Raw genomic sequence first — 17,584 nt, forward strand, 5'->3', positions numbered from 1 at the left:
GCGCGCTATTTATCCCCATTCCCCCTCCACTCCGGTTACAGCGCCTCGCTATCCCCTCCACTTCGATGCGCGCCGAGATCATTGCGCGTTTTATCCCCACCACATCCCCACCACCGCGAGTTTCGTGCTACTACTGTGCGCTCCATCGGACGTGGACTTCAACTTGTTACTATAATCGTGGTATAGTATCTGGTTTTAGTGTGTGTGCATGTGTGTGTACCTCTCTCTCTCTCTCTCTCTCTCTCTCTCTCTCGTCTTTAGCTCTCTAGCTTGTTAAACGTGATACACGCGCTGATACGCCTACGAGCATTGGGGTGTCACGCTCTTTAACTCGCAAACGCTTGGCCGTTCACTTTGCCATATTAGATTCTAATAGGGGACGCGCGCCACTCGGGGATCATTCGTTTAGTGCTGGAGACTGAGCTTTGCGCAGTGGTTACGTCTTTCTCTTTTTATCGTTTAACTGGTCCTGTGTTTGGTTTGGTTTCGTACGTGCACAGGATGTTTCAGCGATTATGATACGACTAGCAAGTGTTGTATCGTTCTATTGGATAGAGTAGAATGATAAGACGCGCAGTGGTATTTCTTGATATGGCTACTTGAAAAAATGATAAATAGAAGAATCACGTATTAGAATAGAACGAGGAACATTTTTTTCAAATTTGAAAAATAATTGAATTATTCTCTTCTTGGTATTCTTTTCATTCTGTGTACTAATTTTTCGCTAATTTTTTCACGATTTACAATGAACGTTTTGTAACTCTTGCTCTATAGATTTTCAAATTTTTCTGTTATAGCCACGACAATCGTGTCTTGCAACGGTCGTAATAAAATTTCAAAAGGTTTAATATAATGTATATAATATACACATTCGTAAAAATTTTCTCTAAGTTATGGAATATTTTCATCTGCCACTGTACATCGTCGGGCATTTTCGGTGGTGTTGGTGGTTGCACTTTGCTCACTGTTCGCTTCACCGAGCCGGCTAACTAAATCATGCGTCGGACATCGTTGGCAATTTGAACGACGACCCGCGTAATAATCTTAATAGCTGGTTCTCGTTCGATTCACGTCGCGGACCAGTGCGTTGCGCTTCGGTATAGTGTCAAGCGATGATTGCTGGTGGCGTCAGAGCAACTCGCGATATTTCCACTGGGTAGACACGCGGAAGTACTTTTTCTATATCGTATGGCGAGGCTGATATAAATGCATGTATAGCGAGATTGAAGGACTGATGGATGAGTGTTTTTTGGTGATTTTGAGTGGCTTTTATGGAGAAACGTTGGATCTAGCGCTATATGAGTGATACACCTATTCTTTGAAGATAAAAATTCTAATCAAGAAAAACATCCTCCTTACGCGAACAATCGAAATTCAAAAGTATAAGTTTAAATCCATCCAAAACCGAACTAATTAAAATTTCAAATTAAAACCAAAATCTCTGGCTATCCTTTTCTCTGAGAATTAGCCAAAATTCTGGTCTCAGAAGCTCAACCCAACTTAAAATAACAAATAGTAATTATATTAAGGTTGAATTATGCTTCTGGGACCAGAATGTTGATTAAATTAAATTATTTGGAACAATTATCGCGATTCGCTGTTTTAGTTTGAATCGAGCTTCTGGGACCAGAATTTTGGTTGATTCCGAGAGAAAAGAATTGCAGCCAGAATTTTGATTGATTCATTCGAGATTTTAATTCGTTTGGTTTTGTTTAGATCTAAACTTATAATTTCAAATCTCGACTTTTGCACTTGTTCGTGCGAGGAGAATATCTTTCTTAGTTGGAATTTTTATGTTTAAACATTACATACAAACCATTGTAATTGATATGTTTAATTGAAGAAGAATTGATAATCTTTATGAGACGGTCGTTTAGTCTACGATAAGTTTGAACCAATGTTGCTAAATTTTGCTTTCGCTTGGTTGTAAGATTATAGTCCCTTGCTATTTTTATGACTAATTCGAGATTTGGTAAAATAAGGTGTAGCAGCATATGAGTCAATCGGAACAGACTCATATTGTTGTGCCTTGGAGCACCAACGTTATTTTGGTTTGCTAGATTCAAAGGTAAACAAACTCCGGGTAAAATATTATCGCCCTTATTTGTAATCGTCAACCGGAGTTACATTCGAACGTTCTATAATAACACCGGTCGATATAAATAGACGAACGTGCTCTCTAGGACAGTCATTACAACGAGTATATTTATCATTACAGCGAGACATACTGTCGAATATCGAGCATAGAGTTGAACAGTAGTATTGAACGAGCGACGATTACGACCGGTGTACACTATCTCTGTACTTGTACTTCAAGTGATTTTGATATAGTCGACTATTACAATTTTATCTCTCGTCTTTTTCAATAAATCAAGCAACACGTACAATAAACCACCTCAAAGTTTTAAATGATATTAAAAAAAAAAAAAAAAGAAATGAAACGAAGTCTGAACAACAATTATAAACAGATAAACAAAATTGAAAAGATACAAGTACAATACACGAATGTGTAATTTCCTAATTATACAACTAATTATAGAAGCTCGATTAACCCTCTTTTACGAAATAAATTCAATTTTCTGAAATCATTTTTGTTGGTCAATTTCAAGTGCAATAAATAAAATAAGTAATTTCAATATTGTTCCGATCAATCCATCGAACGTGAATGTAAACGTGGTTGCGTGGCAAATTTAACGTGTATTTGGTTAAAATAAAGGAAAAAAAAAAGAACAAACAAGAAAACAGACACGAAAAAAAAGAGGTAAAAGAAGAAAGAGGAAAAAGAACGCGTATCGGTGGGATACACGTTTCGAAAACGAAAAAGTGATAAATCTGGAAATGTGGAATGACAGAACACATATATCTTCGTTGGACGGAACTAGCGAATCCCTATATGCCGTACTAATCCTTTTCCGATACTGAAAAAATGATAAATCTCGGATGTAAAACCACGAACGTAGGATATCGATTTTGTATACAGGACGATCCATAAGTGAGCCATAAGAACTTTAACGTTTAAGCTCGTTCGTCTATAGTATAAACGATGTATTTGTTTAACAAGCGATCTTTGATCCTCGAACGATATCAAATAAAATATTTTTGCCGAATCTGTTAACTGACGAGTAGTGTAGTCAGATTAATACGTAGTTAGAAAAACTTTAGAGCGTGAAATGAAATATTTATTGATACAAAAAGACGGACGAGCCTAGAAGAAACATCGTATTTATGATGTTTAATCTATTACGTTTTAACGGTATTTTAACTTACAATTAGACATCATTGTCTCATAAAATCATTCAAGATTTTCGTAAATTATGAGAAGAAAGCAGGAGAAAGACAAGAAGGAGAGACAAGGCAAAACACCTTATAATAAAGTGTAAGAAAAATCCAGTTCTTAAATTTCTGTAGAATCGTTCGATATTTTTGAAGATTAAAAACACTGCACGTATAATTTTTAAATTCTCATGAATCGTTCAGAAGTTTTATAAATTATAAAGAGAAGAAGAAGAAAGCAAATGGAATAATAAAAAGAAGACAACAAGTACAGAATTAGTCTTCGTTTAATAGCGAAATACAACGCGGGAAATTTAATTTTTACGTTGCCATAGAATCATTTAAGATTATCAGAATATTCAAAATAAAAAAAAAAAGAAGACAAGAGAAGAGGAACGAAATGAAAGGAGAAGACAAAACAAGAAATGGAAGACAAGCCTCTGTTTAATCAGATCAAACGAACAAACGTATCCCGTAAATTTCATTGCTGAATATACTTCATAAATCCACGTTCATCCGAAACGCATGATATTAATTCGACTGAAAGCTTTCCGTAAATAATGTAATGATCGATATATCGTCGCGTCGAGGCAGATAAGTTTATTACGCGACGAGCGGAGCGAAACGCTCGCGTCAACGTATGTCGAGCAAATAATTTCCAGCGTAATAACGCAAATGTTTATAAATGTAGTTCGCTTGATCCCTGCGTTTAGTCACGATCGTTTGTCAACGATGAACGTGGCCGCCACTCGGTGAGATCATTTTTAGGCTTCCAGAGACTTCAACGCTCGATCGTGCTCTATTCACGTTAGACGCGTTGAATTAGGCTACTATGTGCATGAAAAGCATATAAAAAATATCGTTTCTCCGAAGTTTGAATTTGACAATTTAATACCATATGTTAAATCTACGTCCTATTGTCAATTATCAATGAAGATAAAGAAGTAACATAAATGTTAAGAAGGTTTCTAATGAAAATGTTAAAATCATTTATTAATGGTCATCATGAATAATTAAGGTATTCCAATGGTAATCTTTTGTATTTCTTTTTTCATTTCGGTAATGTCAAAGAATTGTTTAGGTATTAAAAAAAATCTGTAAGTTTAGTTCGATGGTATCTCTTGGATATTATCATTGACAACAATTTTCGATTTTATCCTTGATTTATTTAATATTGAGAATGAGAAATTATCGATTGAATTTTATAAAATATTAATTTATCATCAAAGATCTATGAAATATAGTTATTTTATTTCTGAGAATAGAATACAATCGTTGAATTCTTATTTCGTTCGTCTATCAGGCGAAAGTTCAGAACGTTTAACAATAACGGGGGACAATATATTCCTGTTATCTAACAGCTGACATCGAAGGAAGCACGAAGTAAGAATGTAATACGCGGCACATGATCGTAACACAGCGGCAAACGAGAAAAGTTCGCGACGAAACACTGTTTCGCTAGTGTATCAACTGGAAGAACCATCTTCATTTTCTTAGCGATAAAAGTTCGATTGTCTTCCTTTTTCATTTGTAAAAGACGACTCTACTAAAATACATGTTACAGGAAATAGAATGTATATGATTCTAATATAAAATCTTGACGTCTCTCCGATCTTTTGGATTTTAATAATTTACCCGCACTTTGTTTTTTGTCTTTTCTTTTCTTTTCTTTTTCTTTTTGTGAGATAATTTTTCACAATTTAAAATCGCATCTTTCATTTTAAATTTCAATAATTCACCTGAAAATTTTGTTCAATAAAATTTCTGATCACTCGAAATGATATTATACATATACTTGGTATACCGAGTTACGTAGGAATAATAAATAACTGGTGGAATTAGGATCCTCTTTCTACAAGAATTTCTAACTTTCCCCTTTTCATCCCTTTTCGCTAATTATACCTTGATCATTAGTTTCAAGCCCCGATCCCCGTGTTTCCTTATTTTTAATTTCTTTTCCCCCGCTGCTTATTCCAGCCTCGGTCCCTTTCTTTCCCCTTTTATCTTTTTTTCGTCTATCAAGACGCCAGAGAAACGCTCAGAATATTAAAACTCGTCTTGCTCTGTACGAAAGAAACTTGCATTTAGTCGTCAGACGCGTAGTAATTTCTTTTCGGCCACTCTCCATCCTACTTCTTTCCTTTTAATAAGAAATTCGAATTCTAATCTATATATATGTACTCTTGGTTTTAAACAATCGCGACCAGTCGTATGAAAATCCTATCCAAAATCAACAATTGCAGCAAGAACGCGTAAATATCAAATTCGAAACACGTCCCTCGTGTTCGATCGTTCACAAACTCATTGTTACTCTGAGTGTAGGTACTGAGGTATCAAAGTGCTAGTTAGCGTCTCGGAGTACTGGAATCTTGCGCGCGACGATCACAATGGCTGTGCTAAAGACCAACATCTTGCTAGCAGCTTCAATGTAGATATTAAAGCTTGTAGGAAAATCGAGAATACACATGTGCGTTATTCCAGCAAGAAAGTAGATGTTGATAACTTGCGACAGTTGATGCGACTTTAAATAATAAAACAACAACGCAACTACCATTAAATTTCACCCTTCAAATCCTTCCGTCTAATCTAACTACATCCCCTCGCCAAAGCTCGCCAACCTTTCCACCGCTACAACCACCAAGCTAAACACATCGAAACACCGCCTATCCAGCACGAATCGATGCCTCTGAATCAGCGACTCGTCCCGTTGCTCGGGTATATATTGTCGTAATATTTCGGGAAACGGTGCTCCGTAGATCCGTTGGCAATCTCGCCCCCGAAGATGGCATATACGCGGAGGTGAATCGCCTCTTGCCGAGGAAATCCGAGGTAATTGAATGCTAACCCCTCCGTCTCCACCCCTCCTTGCCCCCCTCCCCGCTCTTACCCTTCTCCACCCGCAATCCACCCTCTCAGTATCATCCAGCGAGAGACAGGGGGTGGAATGGGGAGGCCGGGAGGGAAAACGTGCTCATCCCCGTGGCCATCACTCACCGACGCAGACTTGTAGCTTTCAATAAAAATGTAAATATGGCGGCGTAGAACGAGCCAATGACAGCGCTACATCGACGAGGCCGCGACACACACAGAAACCTCCGGCTAGCTGCGGAGGGTTGGATGGAGAAACGCGAACAGAAAGAAAGGGAAAGAGCACGGAAGGGGGTGGCTGAAGAGGGAAACGCAGCCAGAGGGTCGAAGATGGCGAACCAGAGGAGCGACACGATGTAGGAGGCTTCGAGTGTGCCAGGAGAGAGTTCTCTTCCTCGAACTGGAAGCTACGAGTACTACAGATGTAGCTGTGCAGAGGCGGGAGTAAAAGTGGCAGGCTTCCACCTCCCTCTTGGAGGATGGTGGAAGAAGAGGTGGAGATGTAGGGTGGTTGGAAGCCCACCTCCTCCACCTCCTCTTCCTGGATATGGAAGATAGGTAATAGAGGGTTTTCAAGGGGGGGGAAGGGAGGGAAACCGGGGATGGAGGGTCGAAAAGATGGAGAGAAATAGATGGATAGAGAGAAGAGAGACACTGGGTGAAAAAAGAGGATTGGAGGGGAGGGATGTGACGCTGTCGTCACCCAGGAGCTCTCAACGTTTCTCTTCGTTCCTCTTACGGCGAGTGCTTCATAGGGTTTGAGGGTGGGAGGAGATAGAAGGGAGAGAATGACGCAGGTGCCGCAAAGCTTGACACGTCTCCGGGCTGTTTTGTCACCTTCTTTTATCCTTCGAACTTTTTACAAGCTGCCTCGTTAGAAGCTTGCTCGCGGCGTTGATGGAGTAAGCCGGCGGCGGACAAATGCGTTTTAAAATTACGACAACCCCCTCCGCTCCCGGTTGATGTCGGAGAACGACGAAGGCTGACGCCCCAGTTAGTGTACCTCTGCGATGATATTCGGGGCTTTCGCGGATTATTCGGTTGCTTCCAGATAGGTTTTCATTTTGTATTTCTTTGGTTTTGTTACTATTTTTGTTGAGTTCCACAAGCTGATTATTAAGACATATCCTTATGAAAATTCTCTGATTCGTATGGTTCTAAAACATTGATATTCGGGTGATCAGATTTACGGCTGTAAAGTGGAGTTTATTTTGTTCGTGTTTCGTTGAATTTGACGATATAGTTTGGCATAGGTTTTAATTTTCGGTTTCTTTGATTCTATCGACGTTGAGTTGGACTTGATAGGATTGTTATTAATATAATTCGATACACATTCGTTCACATCGATACACATTGAGATTTGTGCTTGTAAATTGGAATCTATTTTGTTCCTATTTGGTTAAGTTTGGTGGTATGGTTGCTGCAATGGTAATTTAGATAATTTTAAGTATGATTCTTGTCTTTTACCGATTTGGAATTTCATGAAAGTTCTCATTGATTTACGCTACCGTTTCAAAAATATTAATACGCCGTGGTTGCGATACTTGGAATGTAATTATCATCGACACCTCGAGAGTTCGTATCTCGTTCACGTCGTATCTTAAGAAATTACCAACCCCCTTATTCGAACCTCGAAATATCCAAACAACAGTGTATGACAATAACAATATCATATCTTCACTGCTCTTTTACTTCCCATATTTCTACCAAATCTTCATTATGAATATCGCAGCCCAACAATACAAACTACAATTCGCACCATTAACAATCGCGATTTTAATAAACGATTTACGATCATCTACATCCAGATAGGATATTAGAGCTTTCGAACCTCTTGAAACCTTCGAATTAACGATGCAAAATCAGTTGCAATAAATTACAAATTAGAGCGGTGAAAATACACATGGAACTGAAAGGGAAGAAAAAAGGGGCACGACGAATGAAATAATAATTTCAGCGTGGATATTCTCTATCGAAAGGGATCGAGATCGAAGCAACAAAAAGTGGCTGGTCATTAAAACGGATGATTTTTCGAGGTTGTAATCCGCGCTTAAACGTTTAAGCCGACAAGGAAATATTAAACGATGGCGGCCGTTAAAAACACCGGGCAGTTTAAGTTGATTTTACTTTTTATCGCGACGTAGCGTACCCTCCCCGCTGCCGTTCGTTCCATCATTCACGGATTAATATCGGGCGCCGAGCTCGAAAACGCTTCAACTGTTATGAATTTTTATTAACCCATCTACATCTGTTACTCATAATTAGCCGGGCGCTCGCTTAAATCATCCGGACGTTTTTATCGGAGATTAGCGTAAAGTTTATTAAAAGCACCGCGCGAAACGCCACATTCTAACGTTCGTACGCGTCTAATTTCTCTCAAACAGATTTCATTTCGGCTATGTTCTTCGGATCATTCTCGATTCAATCGTTTCTATTAAGAAATGTCTCTCGTTTGACCATGCTACAGCTTTTCTTAATTATGTTTTTTTTTTTTTAAGAAATACCTTCGTAGTCGAATAATTTGAAAATATTCAAAGAATTTTATCTTAATATTAGTATGCATGATTTCTCGATTCAAGTTTATATCGAGCATCTTCTTAAAACGTTACAAATACTATCTGTTTACTTGGAACGAGAGTACGATGGAGGTATAAAAATTCCAGGAGTCTAGCAGCGTTGAAAAGAACACCAAGGAACATCTGTTAATACGCGTAATATCTTCTTCGTTTAAAGGTATTTCTTAAAGTAACGAAGGTTCTTTCGTTTGTGGAAATGAGAATCAAGTCAGAACGGAAAGAAAAGATTCGAGGATCGTTTCGAAAAGCTAACTTTCTCATCTTTCGTTCTATCTATAATCTACGAAGGAAGACTAATTCTAAATGAAGGAAGAAGAAAGTTTAACATATACACTGTAATAAAGTACAGTAATCAATAAATCGATCGAGTATATAAATCATTGAAACAGCTGTAATTTACATCCAAAGATGCTCTATTTGACGAACCAAAAAACGTGTTTCCCATACAAAAATGATAAAGACAAACCAATCGCGAGCAACTCGGATATTATTTTCCAATTAACCACCTAAATACTTACACAATTCTACGCAAGAAGACCAGTTAATATACACCAATCTTCCCGTAATCTCCTAAAGCAAACCCTACCGAAACCTATCAGAGACCCAAACCCACATAAACTCATCAAGAGTCCAGCCAAGACACACTAACGACCCTTTAATCGCCCTAAAGCAGAGCTACCCCTAAAAACAGACGAAAGAAAAAGAAGTAGAGAAAATATGGGAGAAAGATCTCTCTGAACACTCTTACCTTGACTTGCGATTCGGACATGCCCAGGGCGTAGGCCAATTTAGCACGTTCTGGTCCAGCTAGGTATTTCGTCTGCTCGAACGTTTTCTCAAGAGCGAAGATTTGCTGGCCGCTGAACGTCGGCCTGGTGTGTTTCTTCTTGCCGCCCTCGTGTTCGCCGGTTCCACCGGAGCCTGTCATCGTTTGCTGACAACCCAGCTGTTGCGACACTGTAACATCGATATCTTCCAGGGATTCTCTTCTATCGAAGGGTAGCGATGGGCTCAAATACATCGCACGTACTGTGCAGAGGCGAGGCGATGGCTAGGCAAAGGAATTTGCCTCTGATTATTTCTGTTAGGTCCAATAGAATCCTAGAGATAAGCACGCGTATTGACCGAAATGAGTTTCTAAGTTTATGTTCGGAAAGCATAAATTATATTCGATATGTAAAAGAATTTGAAATAATATTAAGTATAATCTACGATAAATGAGAGAGAAAATAGTACAATGCATCGAAAGAATTGTTATAGAAGGTTGTATGATTATTTGTAATTATTTAAAAGTCTTAGTTTTCAAAATATAAAGCGAAAAATTTTGTCCGGCAGGAAGCTTGGAAACTATTGCATGTCACGCAAAAGAAAGTTTAAACGCAAAGTCATAATTTTATAAAATAAATTTGACAAAGAGCAAAGAGTAAAGTACTTGCGACGTACTTGAGCCCATCGCTATTCTCTTCGTCGCTCCAACAACATCGGCTCCCTTTCCAAGGAGTCGTTATTTCCATTCATCCGCCCGATAGTTAAGAAAAAATGAATGAAAAAAGAAAAGATGTCGGCTACTACGAGCATGCGGTACAAAGAGAACAGAGATCGTTGCGGGTCGTTCCCAAAGAAAATTGGAGTCAGTGACGTTTTTCTTCGATTATGAGGATTTAATAATAACTTCGGAAGAATTAAGTTTAGGTTCTGGACAAATTGTGTTTAGAACTTGAAGAAATTAGGAATCGAATTATACGTTTAGAATTTCCAGGAATTGGGAATTTGACATGTTTGTAATTTTGTGGAACATTTTACTGTTCCAGTAAAATTATCACGAAACTTATCGAACCAGTCGGAGTCGTGGTCACTTTTATCAAGCAATTAATCTTCATCAATTTTCCGTCATTCTTCTTGCCATGGTCCGCGCGTTTCGTCCCCGACGATTCACATAGGCTATCGATAATTACGTCATAAATTTACATCTCGTTACACGCCAAAAATGTTCTGTACGACATATCTATTGAAAACCATCCAATTATTCCACGATAACACGTCACGATTGCAACCTTTTGCGGTATATTCGATCCTCCACTTCATTTACCTCGTCGACGTTAAAAACTCATACTAATCGCAAGAACATATTTATTTTGGTTATCGTAGAAATAAACCGAGGAGCAAAAGTTTAGGGAACTAAATACGAAGGAACTTTTTGAAAGCAGAAAGAAAATTATTTTTAAACATAGAAGAATAGCGGGACTAAAATATTTTTAGAGTAAATGATAATTATACAATTTTATTATTAGATTGATCCACGTGAAGTGTCTCTTGGGAGTTTAAATCTGCCAGGTCAATATCATTCGTTAAATTTCGCTCTCTTGTCAATTATTATATACCAAAGAAGAAAATCTCGAGAGATCACAGCGAACGGAATAATTTTTTAATTTTAATTTTTTAATGGTTAACGTTACCAGTTCGTACTTTTACTTGTGTTTTTGACAATTACAATTATGGGATAAATAAACAGGATGAAGCTAAATACTGCTCTACATGGAAACAAAATTTTATTAGCTAATAACATTAGTTTAAATATAACGTAAAGGGGCTGGTGTAGACAAATGGTCTCTACACACAAGGAAATTTTTCTACGTTTATTTGATTATCCGAATCAGACATAATATTCGAATGCAAACTCTTCAGATTCTTGTTCTTGCTTTAATTACAGAAACTTGAAATCTTCTAGTTCGAGATTTTCTTAACGCCACTACCTACAAATAGATGGTATATTAATAATTGATATTGGAGTATCAACACTATTTTTTCCAATTTGTACATTTCAAATAAGAAATATCATCATGACACCATAGAAAATCGTCCCACTAGAAAAAAGGGGAGATTACGGTTTAATTTGACGGAATAACGCGTTTCAAGGGTTAAACACTTGTGCGATAGACCGCAATGATGGCGTCTCGACGGGTGTTGGCACGTGACTGCCACGTGGGTTCGCTGTTCCGCAAATAACCAGACTTTGTTATCGTTATCCTTGCCTTCACGGCTGATCCTGCTTACTCCTGTAGGGATACAAGATCCTACGGAATAGATAACGCCGTTGAATAGAACGACACGTGACAGAGGGTGAGATTGGCTTGGAATTATCGCGACGGAAACACGTTCACAGACGATCTACCGCGAAAAATTGTGATTAGTATGTATCTTGGGGTTTCTAGTTGATGTTGCGGGGTAATAGCCTGGAAAATTCGCAGGAAATCGCGCGAGCATCTAATTGATAGGGATACAGAAGAAAAATAGCATTTTCGGAAAGTCAGTTGGTTGGACTTTGGTAATTTCGAAGGCTAATTGTATTTGATTTTTGGAAATTTTAATTTCTTCGTTTTGGGATTTTGGGAGAGTTTGGTGTTCGCAAGAGCACGGTAAGATACAGCCAGCTGGTTTTCAGTAATTTCGACGAATACACGGTCGAGCTAATTGAATTAAACTGTAATTTAATTACGGAATTTAATTACACTGTACTTGAATTACATAGTAATTACGTATATTTACGAGTAATTACATAATTCAAACTTCTCAATTAATTACATAATTCGAACTTTTCCAATTGATTCTATCGCTAATTACCGTGATCACCAGCGTAATTGAATTACTATGTAATAACATACGATGTAATTGAATTACTTTGTAACTGTAACTCATGGGATAAGTCGATCGTAATTCTGCCCAATTCTGGATAAACAACGGTTGGAACAAAGCTGTGTTTTTCCAATGGCGATAGACTTTGACTGTGAATTTCATTGTTATCCATTGTATCGAGCGAGACGAAGAAAAATTGGCGATTTTACTGGCTTCGAAATAATGTTTGCGCATACGTAGTTATTAATAATGATATTTTTATGTCAATAGTATTTATAACAATATAATTTTCTACGCTCGAGTCTAAAGCAAATGATCAGTACGCTGCACAGCGTGAAAAATATAATAATTAGTAATATTCTCATATCGATAACATCGAAATATAACAAATAATCCAAACAAACGACCATTACAATTTATTGCAGCACAGAACAGAATTATGCTTTTGATATTTCATATATCGTTTCATTTATACTCGTCCTGTAGCATTTTACGTATTTCCATTTCTATTAGATGCATAAACATTCTCACTGTAATAATCGCAATTTAGCACGACGCCCTCGGTGCAAGCAACCCTTAGTGGAAAATCAATCTTGCTCCGTAGAGATGACAGGATGGCAAACGACTGACACGCATAAATTTCCGCAAAAAGCGCACGGACTTATCGAATTACCGGAGCAAGAGAAAGTTGGTTGGCGTGAGTTTACGCAGTTTCTAAGTAGATGAATAGGGGATATCGCGTGAAACGTGTAGCTCGATCGTGAGTAGAGGGTGGAGAGTGCGGTAAGCAGCTCATTAGAACCCTCCCCGCCGACTGGCCATTATTGCCTCGTTCCGTATTCCGTTACAAATTGCTTTATTAAATTAAAGTCCCACAACCCATACTGTTGTGACGACCCTACGCCTCCTCTTTCCCTTTCCAACCCCCTCTTTGCATCTCCTCTTTGCATCATCCCCCATGTGCCGCGTAAACGCGTCTGACCGCGTGCTGCCTTCTATCCTTGAACCCTTCTTAATTACCATACCAACAATTTGACTTAATATTTTTCCTTTGCATTCTATTATATCCGTACGAGGGGTTCATACGATATTATCTAGTTTTTAGAATTGTTGTTACATATTTTATTAAATACCAGATTTCTTAATTATCATACCACCAATTTTACGCAATTACCATGTACTAACAATTGTACTTAGTTACCATACGCTCATCATCCATATTCTACTTAAAACTACTACTATTACTCTCTAGTGCTTCTCATTTTCTGAACATTTTTCACTTCACTCAAAATATTTATCTCCACCACTAAATCTTTAACATTCTTCCGCTAAGCAATTTAATTTAAAACTACCCACACTCCTTTACTTTTCATTCTTTCAACGTCCATCGAAACCATCTTCCTCCTTTTCTCAACATTTTCTGCATCAACGCTTACCAACTCATATTCTATTTAAAACCACCTTGCCCTTTCTCTCTATTCCTTCAACATCTACCGCTCCATCAATCGAACACGTTCGTCTTCACCACCAAATTTCTAACATCCATCTCCCATTAATCGATTCAATTTGAAACTATCACACTCTGCCTTACCTCTCATTCCCTCATCGCCCATTGGACCTATCTGCCTACTTCTTTCAACATCTTCTACTACAACATTCGCCATTGATATTCTACTTACCTCGTTCTTTGCTTTTATCCTTTCAACGTCTATCATCACTCCATCCACCCAAAACATACATCACCGCCGCTAGATCCTTAACATGCATCTGCCGCTAAGCAATCCCATCGCCGAGGCAATTGAGAAGGTCCAGGTATTTAATAGAAATATAAAACCATTCCCATGGATGTAATATAAACGGTGTCCCGTGACGGTCGTTGAAGGATCAGCACGCGAGGCCTGTGCAACCGATCGACCTAACAGCCCGGAATATAAAGCACGTGGGTATCGACACGGTGCCTTTATATTTCCACTCGTAACTCAAGTCAGCGAAAGAGAAACAAAGCGATACGCGAGCAAGGGAGAAACGGTAGGAAGAAAACGATAGAACAGGGAAGAAAGAGCGTGGAGTACACCGCAGATACGTCCATGCAGTTAAAATATTGCCCAGAGTTATTCACGTGAGTGCGGAAAGCAGGGGCTGGGCCTCGCAGGGATACGAGGGTTGATATTGAATATGATATTCCGGATACCGTGGCGGACCACGGTATACCCTCTTATATTCGTCCCACAGTGACATCCGTGGCCGACACGACACGCTGGAACAACACGCGGCCCCGTTTCCACGTCCACGCCCATCCACGCGTTCCTGCGTACTTACATGCCCGGTATCCTCTCTGTCTCGTCACCCTTCTTGCTACACACACCCCCTTTAGCATCTAGTTTCGTTGGATTAAGTACCATACACACGGCGAGACTTGTTTCGTATTGCTTATGGAGGGACGATTAGGTCCTTGGATACAGTGGCGTGCAAAAAATTTCTGGCTAGATATTTCTTTCGCTTTATATTGGAAATTCGATAAAAGAATTTTTACCCTTATTTGCCATAGACGTCGAAACTTACGCAACTACCACAGGAGATTGCACAGACTGATAAGGTTTATTGCATTATCTATCCATTAGTACAGTGCGGAATACAAATCAAGTTCCAATGTTTTTGCTTTGTACATTAATAAAGAAGAGATCCGAACCTGAGTACGCGATAGCGAATGTATTGAAGATCTTTACTCTGTAATTATTTATTGTCATGGAGAATATGAAGAATGAAAAAGAATAAAAGAAGGAGCGGTCTCGCGGAAGTTCCGTAGTGATTAAGAATTAAATAATATTGGGTAAAAGAGTATGACGAGCAAAAGAAAACAGTAGAACACATGAACATTGTAGTGTTAACGTTCTTTAAAATACCGATTCGACGTAAGAGGTGTAACAGAACGTACAGGACTCACTTCGGGAGCTGATCGTACACCTAAAAACAACGAGGAAGGTTCGTATAAACTTGTGTTCTATCTGTCTTCGTTTATATGAGATATAACGAATTTCCTGTTTTGATTTTATCTAATTAACTTTACGAAAGATATTCAAATCGATCATCTTGCATTTCAAGACAAGTCTGTAGACGTTTTGTCGTGGAGTCAGTCTGAATAGAGTTCCTGGTGTTGCCAAATTTGTTAGAAACCTTCTTCTCCTGTAACGTCTCCTGTACGTAATAGATTCGTTGCATCTCATAGACGAAGACAAATAGAGCATATATTTATACGAACATTTTTTATTGTTTTTAGGTGTACAATCAGATCCCACATATTCTGTTACACTCTGTATACAGTGAAAAGTATATCTGGCCAGAAATTTTTGCACGCTGTTGCGTAGGTAAAGATAACATTTGGATAAACTATTGCGAATATCTTGAACAGATTTTCATAAACGAAAGTTGTGTATATCGATAAAAACAATAGTTAACTCTTCGACAGTATTCAACCTCATTTTATATTATCCGTTCCTCGTGTTAAAGATTAGTATCAATTAAATTAAAAATTCCAAAATTAAGCGATCTGACCTTAAATTATTACAGTCTCTAATTATCCAATGATACCAGTTAAAAACTAATAATGTTTAACGTAAATAAAAAAAGCAGTAATTCAAGATGAATACAAATTGGTCTTAAAGACACCTTCAAGTAAGTGCCATTAAGCCTCGTTCAATTTCGGAATGTTGGAGCGATATACGTGTCCCTATCCACATTCCAAAAGTTTCATTACATAGATTTCCTGTTAGCTATCTATTTGATATAAATATACAATTTAAACCTTGCACATATGTATATTTCTCGTTTGCATATGGTTTATTTGTCTGTACCTATGTCACAGTTCATGATGACTATGTGCTAACTCTGAGATGGTGTGTAGGGTGCTTTAACTTTCACTCGGTCTTCTTCTGCTCGTAGAACGTTTTCATCCCCTCGAAACAGAGGCGGGTTTTTGGTTTGGGTGGTGTGCGTGGCTGGCACATGTGCCACCGGCGGGGCTTGATGTATGCTCTTGAAAGGGGATGCTCTTTCCACCGACGTCACGTGTTCTTTCACTTTGTGTTTCTGATTTTTCCGCTCTTTTTTTTCTCTGCGGCTGCCCTTAATCGCTTTCACAAATCGCCTGCGGCCTCCGGCTGCCTGAGAATCTGCCCTCCAGTTGGACTTTTCGCGAGTGAAGCGATTTTTGGAGGGTGAAGGTGAAGATGCGAGCAGACGATGATGGGAGAGGAAATTCCGAGATTTTCCTATCCTTTTCGTTTCTACCGCGACAGATGTAGTATAATTTCAATCTACTGTAAACTATCATCGTATGATAGTTTAAGTTAGGTTGGAGATACATTTCTAAATCAGAATGTTCAGGGAAAGTTCGAAGAATCTGGTATCTTCTTTCTTTTTAGCGATGAGAGGAACGTTAAGTATCGATTGGTATTGTCAAGTCTACACAAATGATCACAGTTTATTACAAACTCTTCTTTATACGCAAACGAAACGTCGCACGGTGCAAAATTAATGCTAATACGATAATTATTTAGATCGTTCTAGGAGAACGTTCTGTGCGTTTAGTTTAAAAGAAAATATACAATCGCCAAAGAAGTTCACGTGCTAGTGAATTGCTATAGCGTACAGTAGAGGTGTGAACGTATGAGGATGCCTGACTCTTCCTACTAGACACATTGATTAATTTTCTGAAGAATCTTCGAACAGTATAACAGTGTCAATGGCAATCCTCTTATGTCCCAAGGTCGTAACGTTCAACGAACGCGTAATATCTGAACAGTCATGGTCACTGGCGGTCGATATCAATTTCTATCATCGATATTTTCCAAAAACTGTATTTTCCAGAAGAATTATGTATTATAATTACGACATTCTTATCGTAATTACAAATACCATTCAAAAATCTACCGTACGTATGTATTGAATTAAAGACTTAACAAAAATAGAGGAAAAAAAGGGAATGGAAAAAAGTAAAAACGAGGTGGTTGAAGTGAAAAAGATTGGATTCAAAACATTGATCGGTGAGGGTGCTGGAGATATTTCTCTGCCCACGGGATATTTCGTTTCGGCCGATATTAGTACAGATTTGACAGCTGCTCGTGTTTGCTTTTGCGGCGAGGAAATCGGTTGACCAAAGTGAAGAAACACGTGTCGCCGGGCCACGCTAAATACCGCTTCACAGATCTAAGAAAACAAGTTTTTTATTCGTAGAC

General features: G+C 38.4%; 1 protein-coding gene across 1 annotated transcript in view; it reads right to left on the reverse strand.

Annotated features, from left to right (window-relative positions):
• Nucleotides 1-17,584, reverse strand: part of Hgtx (HGTX homeodomain transcription factor) — a 47,528-nt gene that overhangs the window by 14,953 nt on the left and 14,991 nt on the right. Inside the window, exon 3 of the mRNA XM_072015677.1 lies at nucleotides 9,466-9,674. Coding sequence (XP_071871778.1) covers nucleotides 9,466-9,674 — 209 coding nt within the window. The remainder of the gene's footprint in view (nucleotides 1-9,465; nucleotides 9,675-17,584) is intronic.

This window comes from Bombus fervidus, chromosome 13 (genome assembly GCF_041682495.2).
Source record: "Bombus fervidus isolate BK054 chromosome 13, iyBomFerv1, whole genome shotgun sequence".
Taxonomy (NCBI): Eukaryota; Metazoa; Arthropoda; class Insecta; order Hymenoptera; family Apidae; genus Bombus; species Bombus fervidus.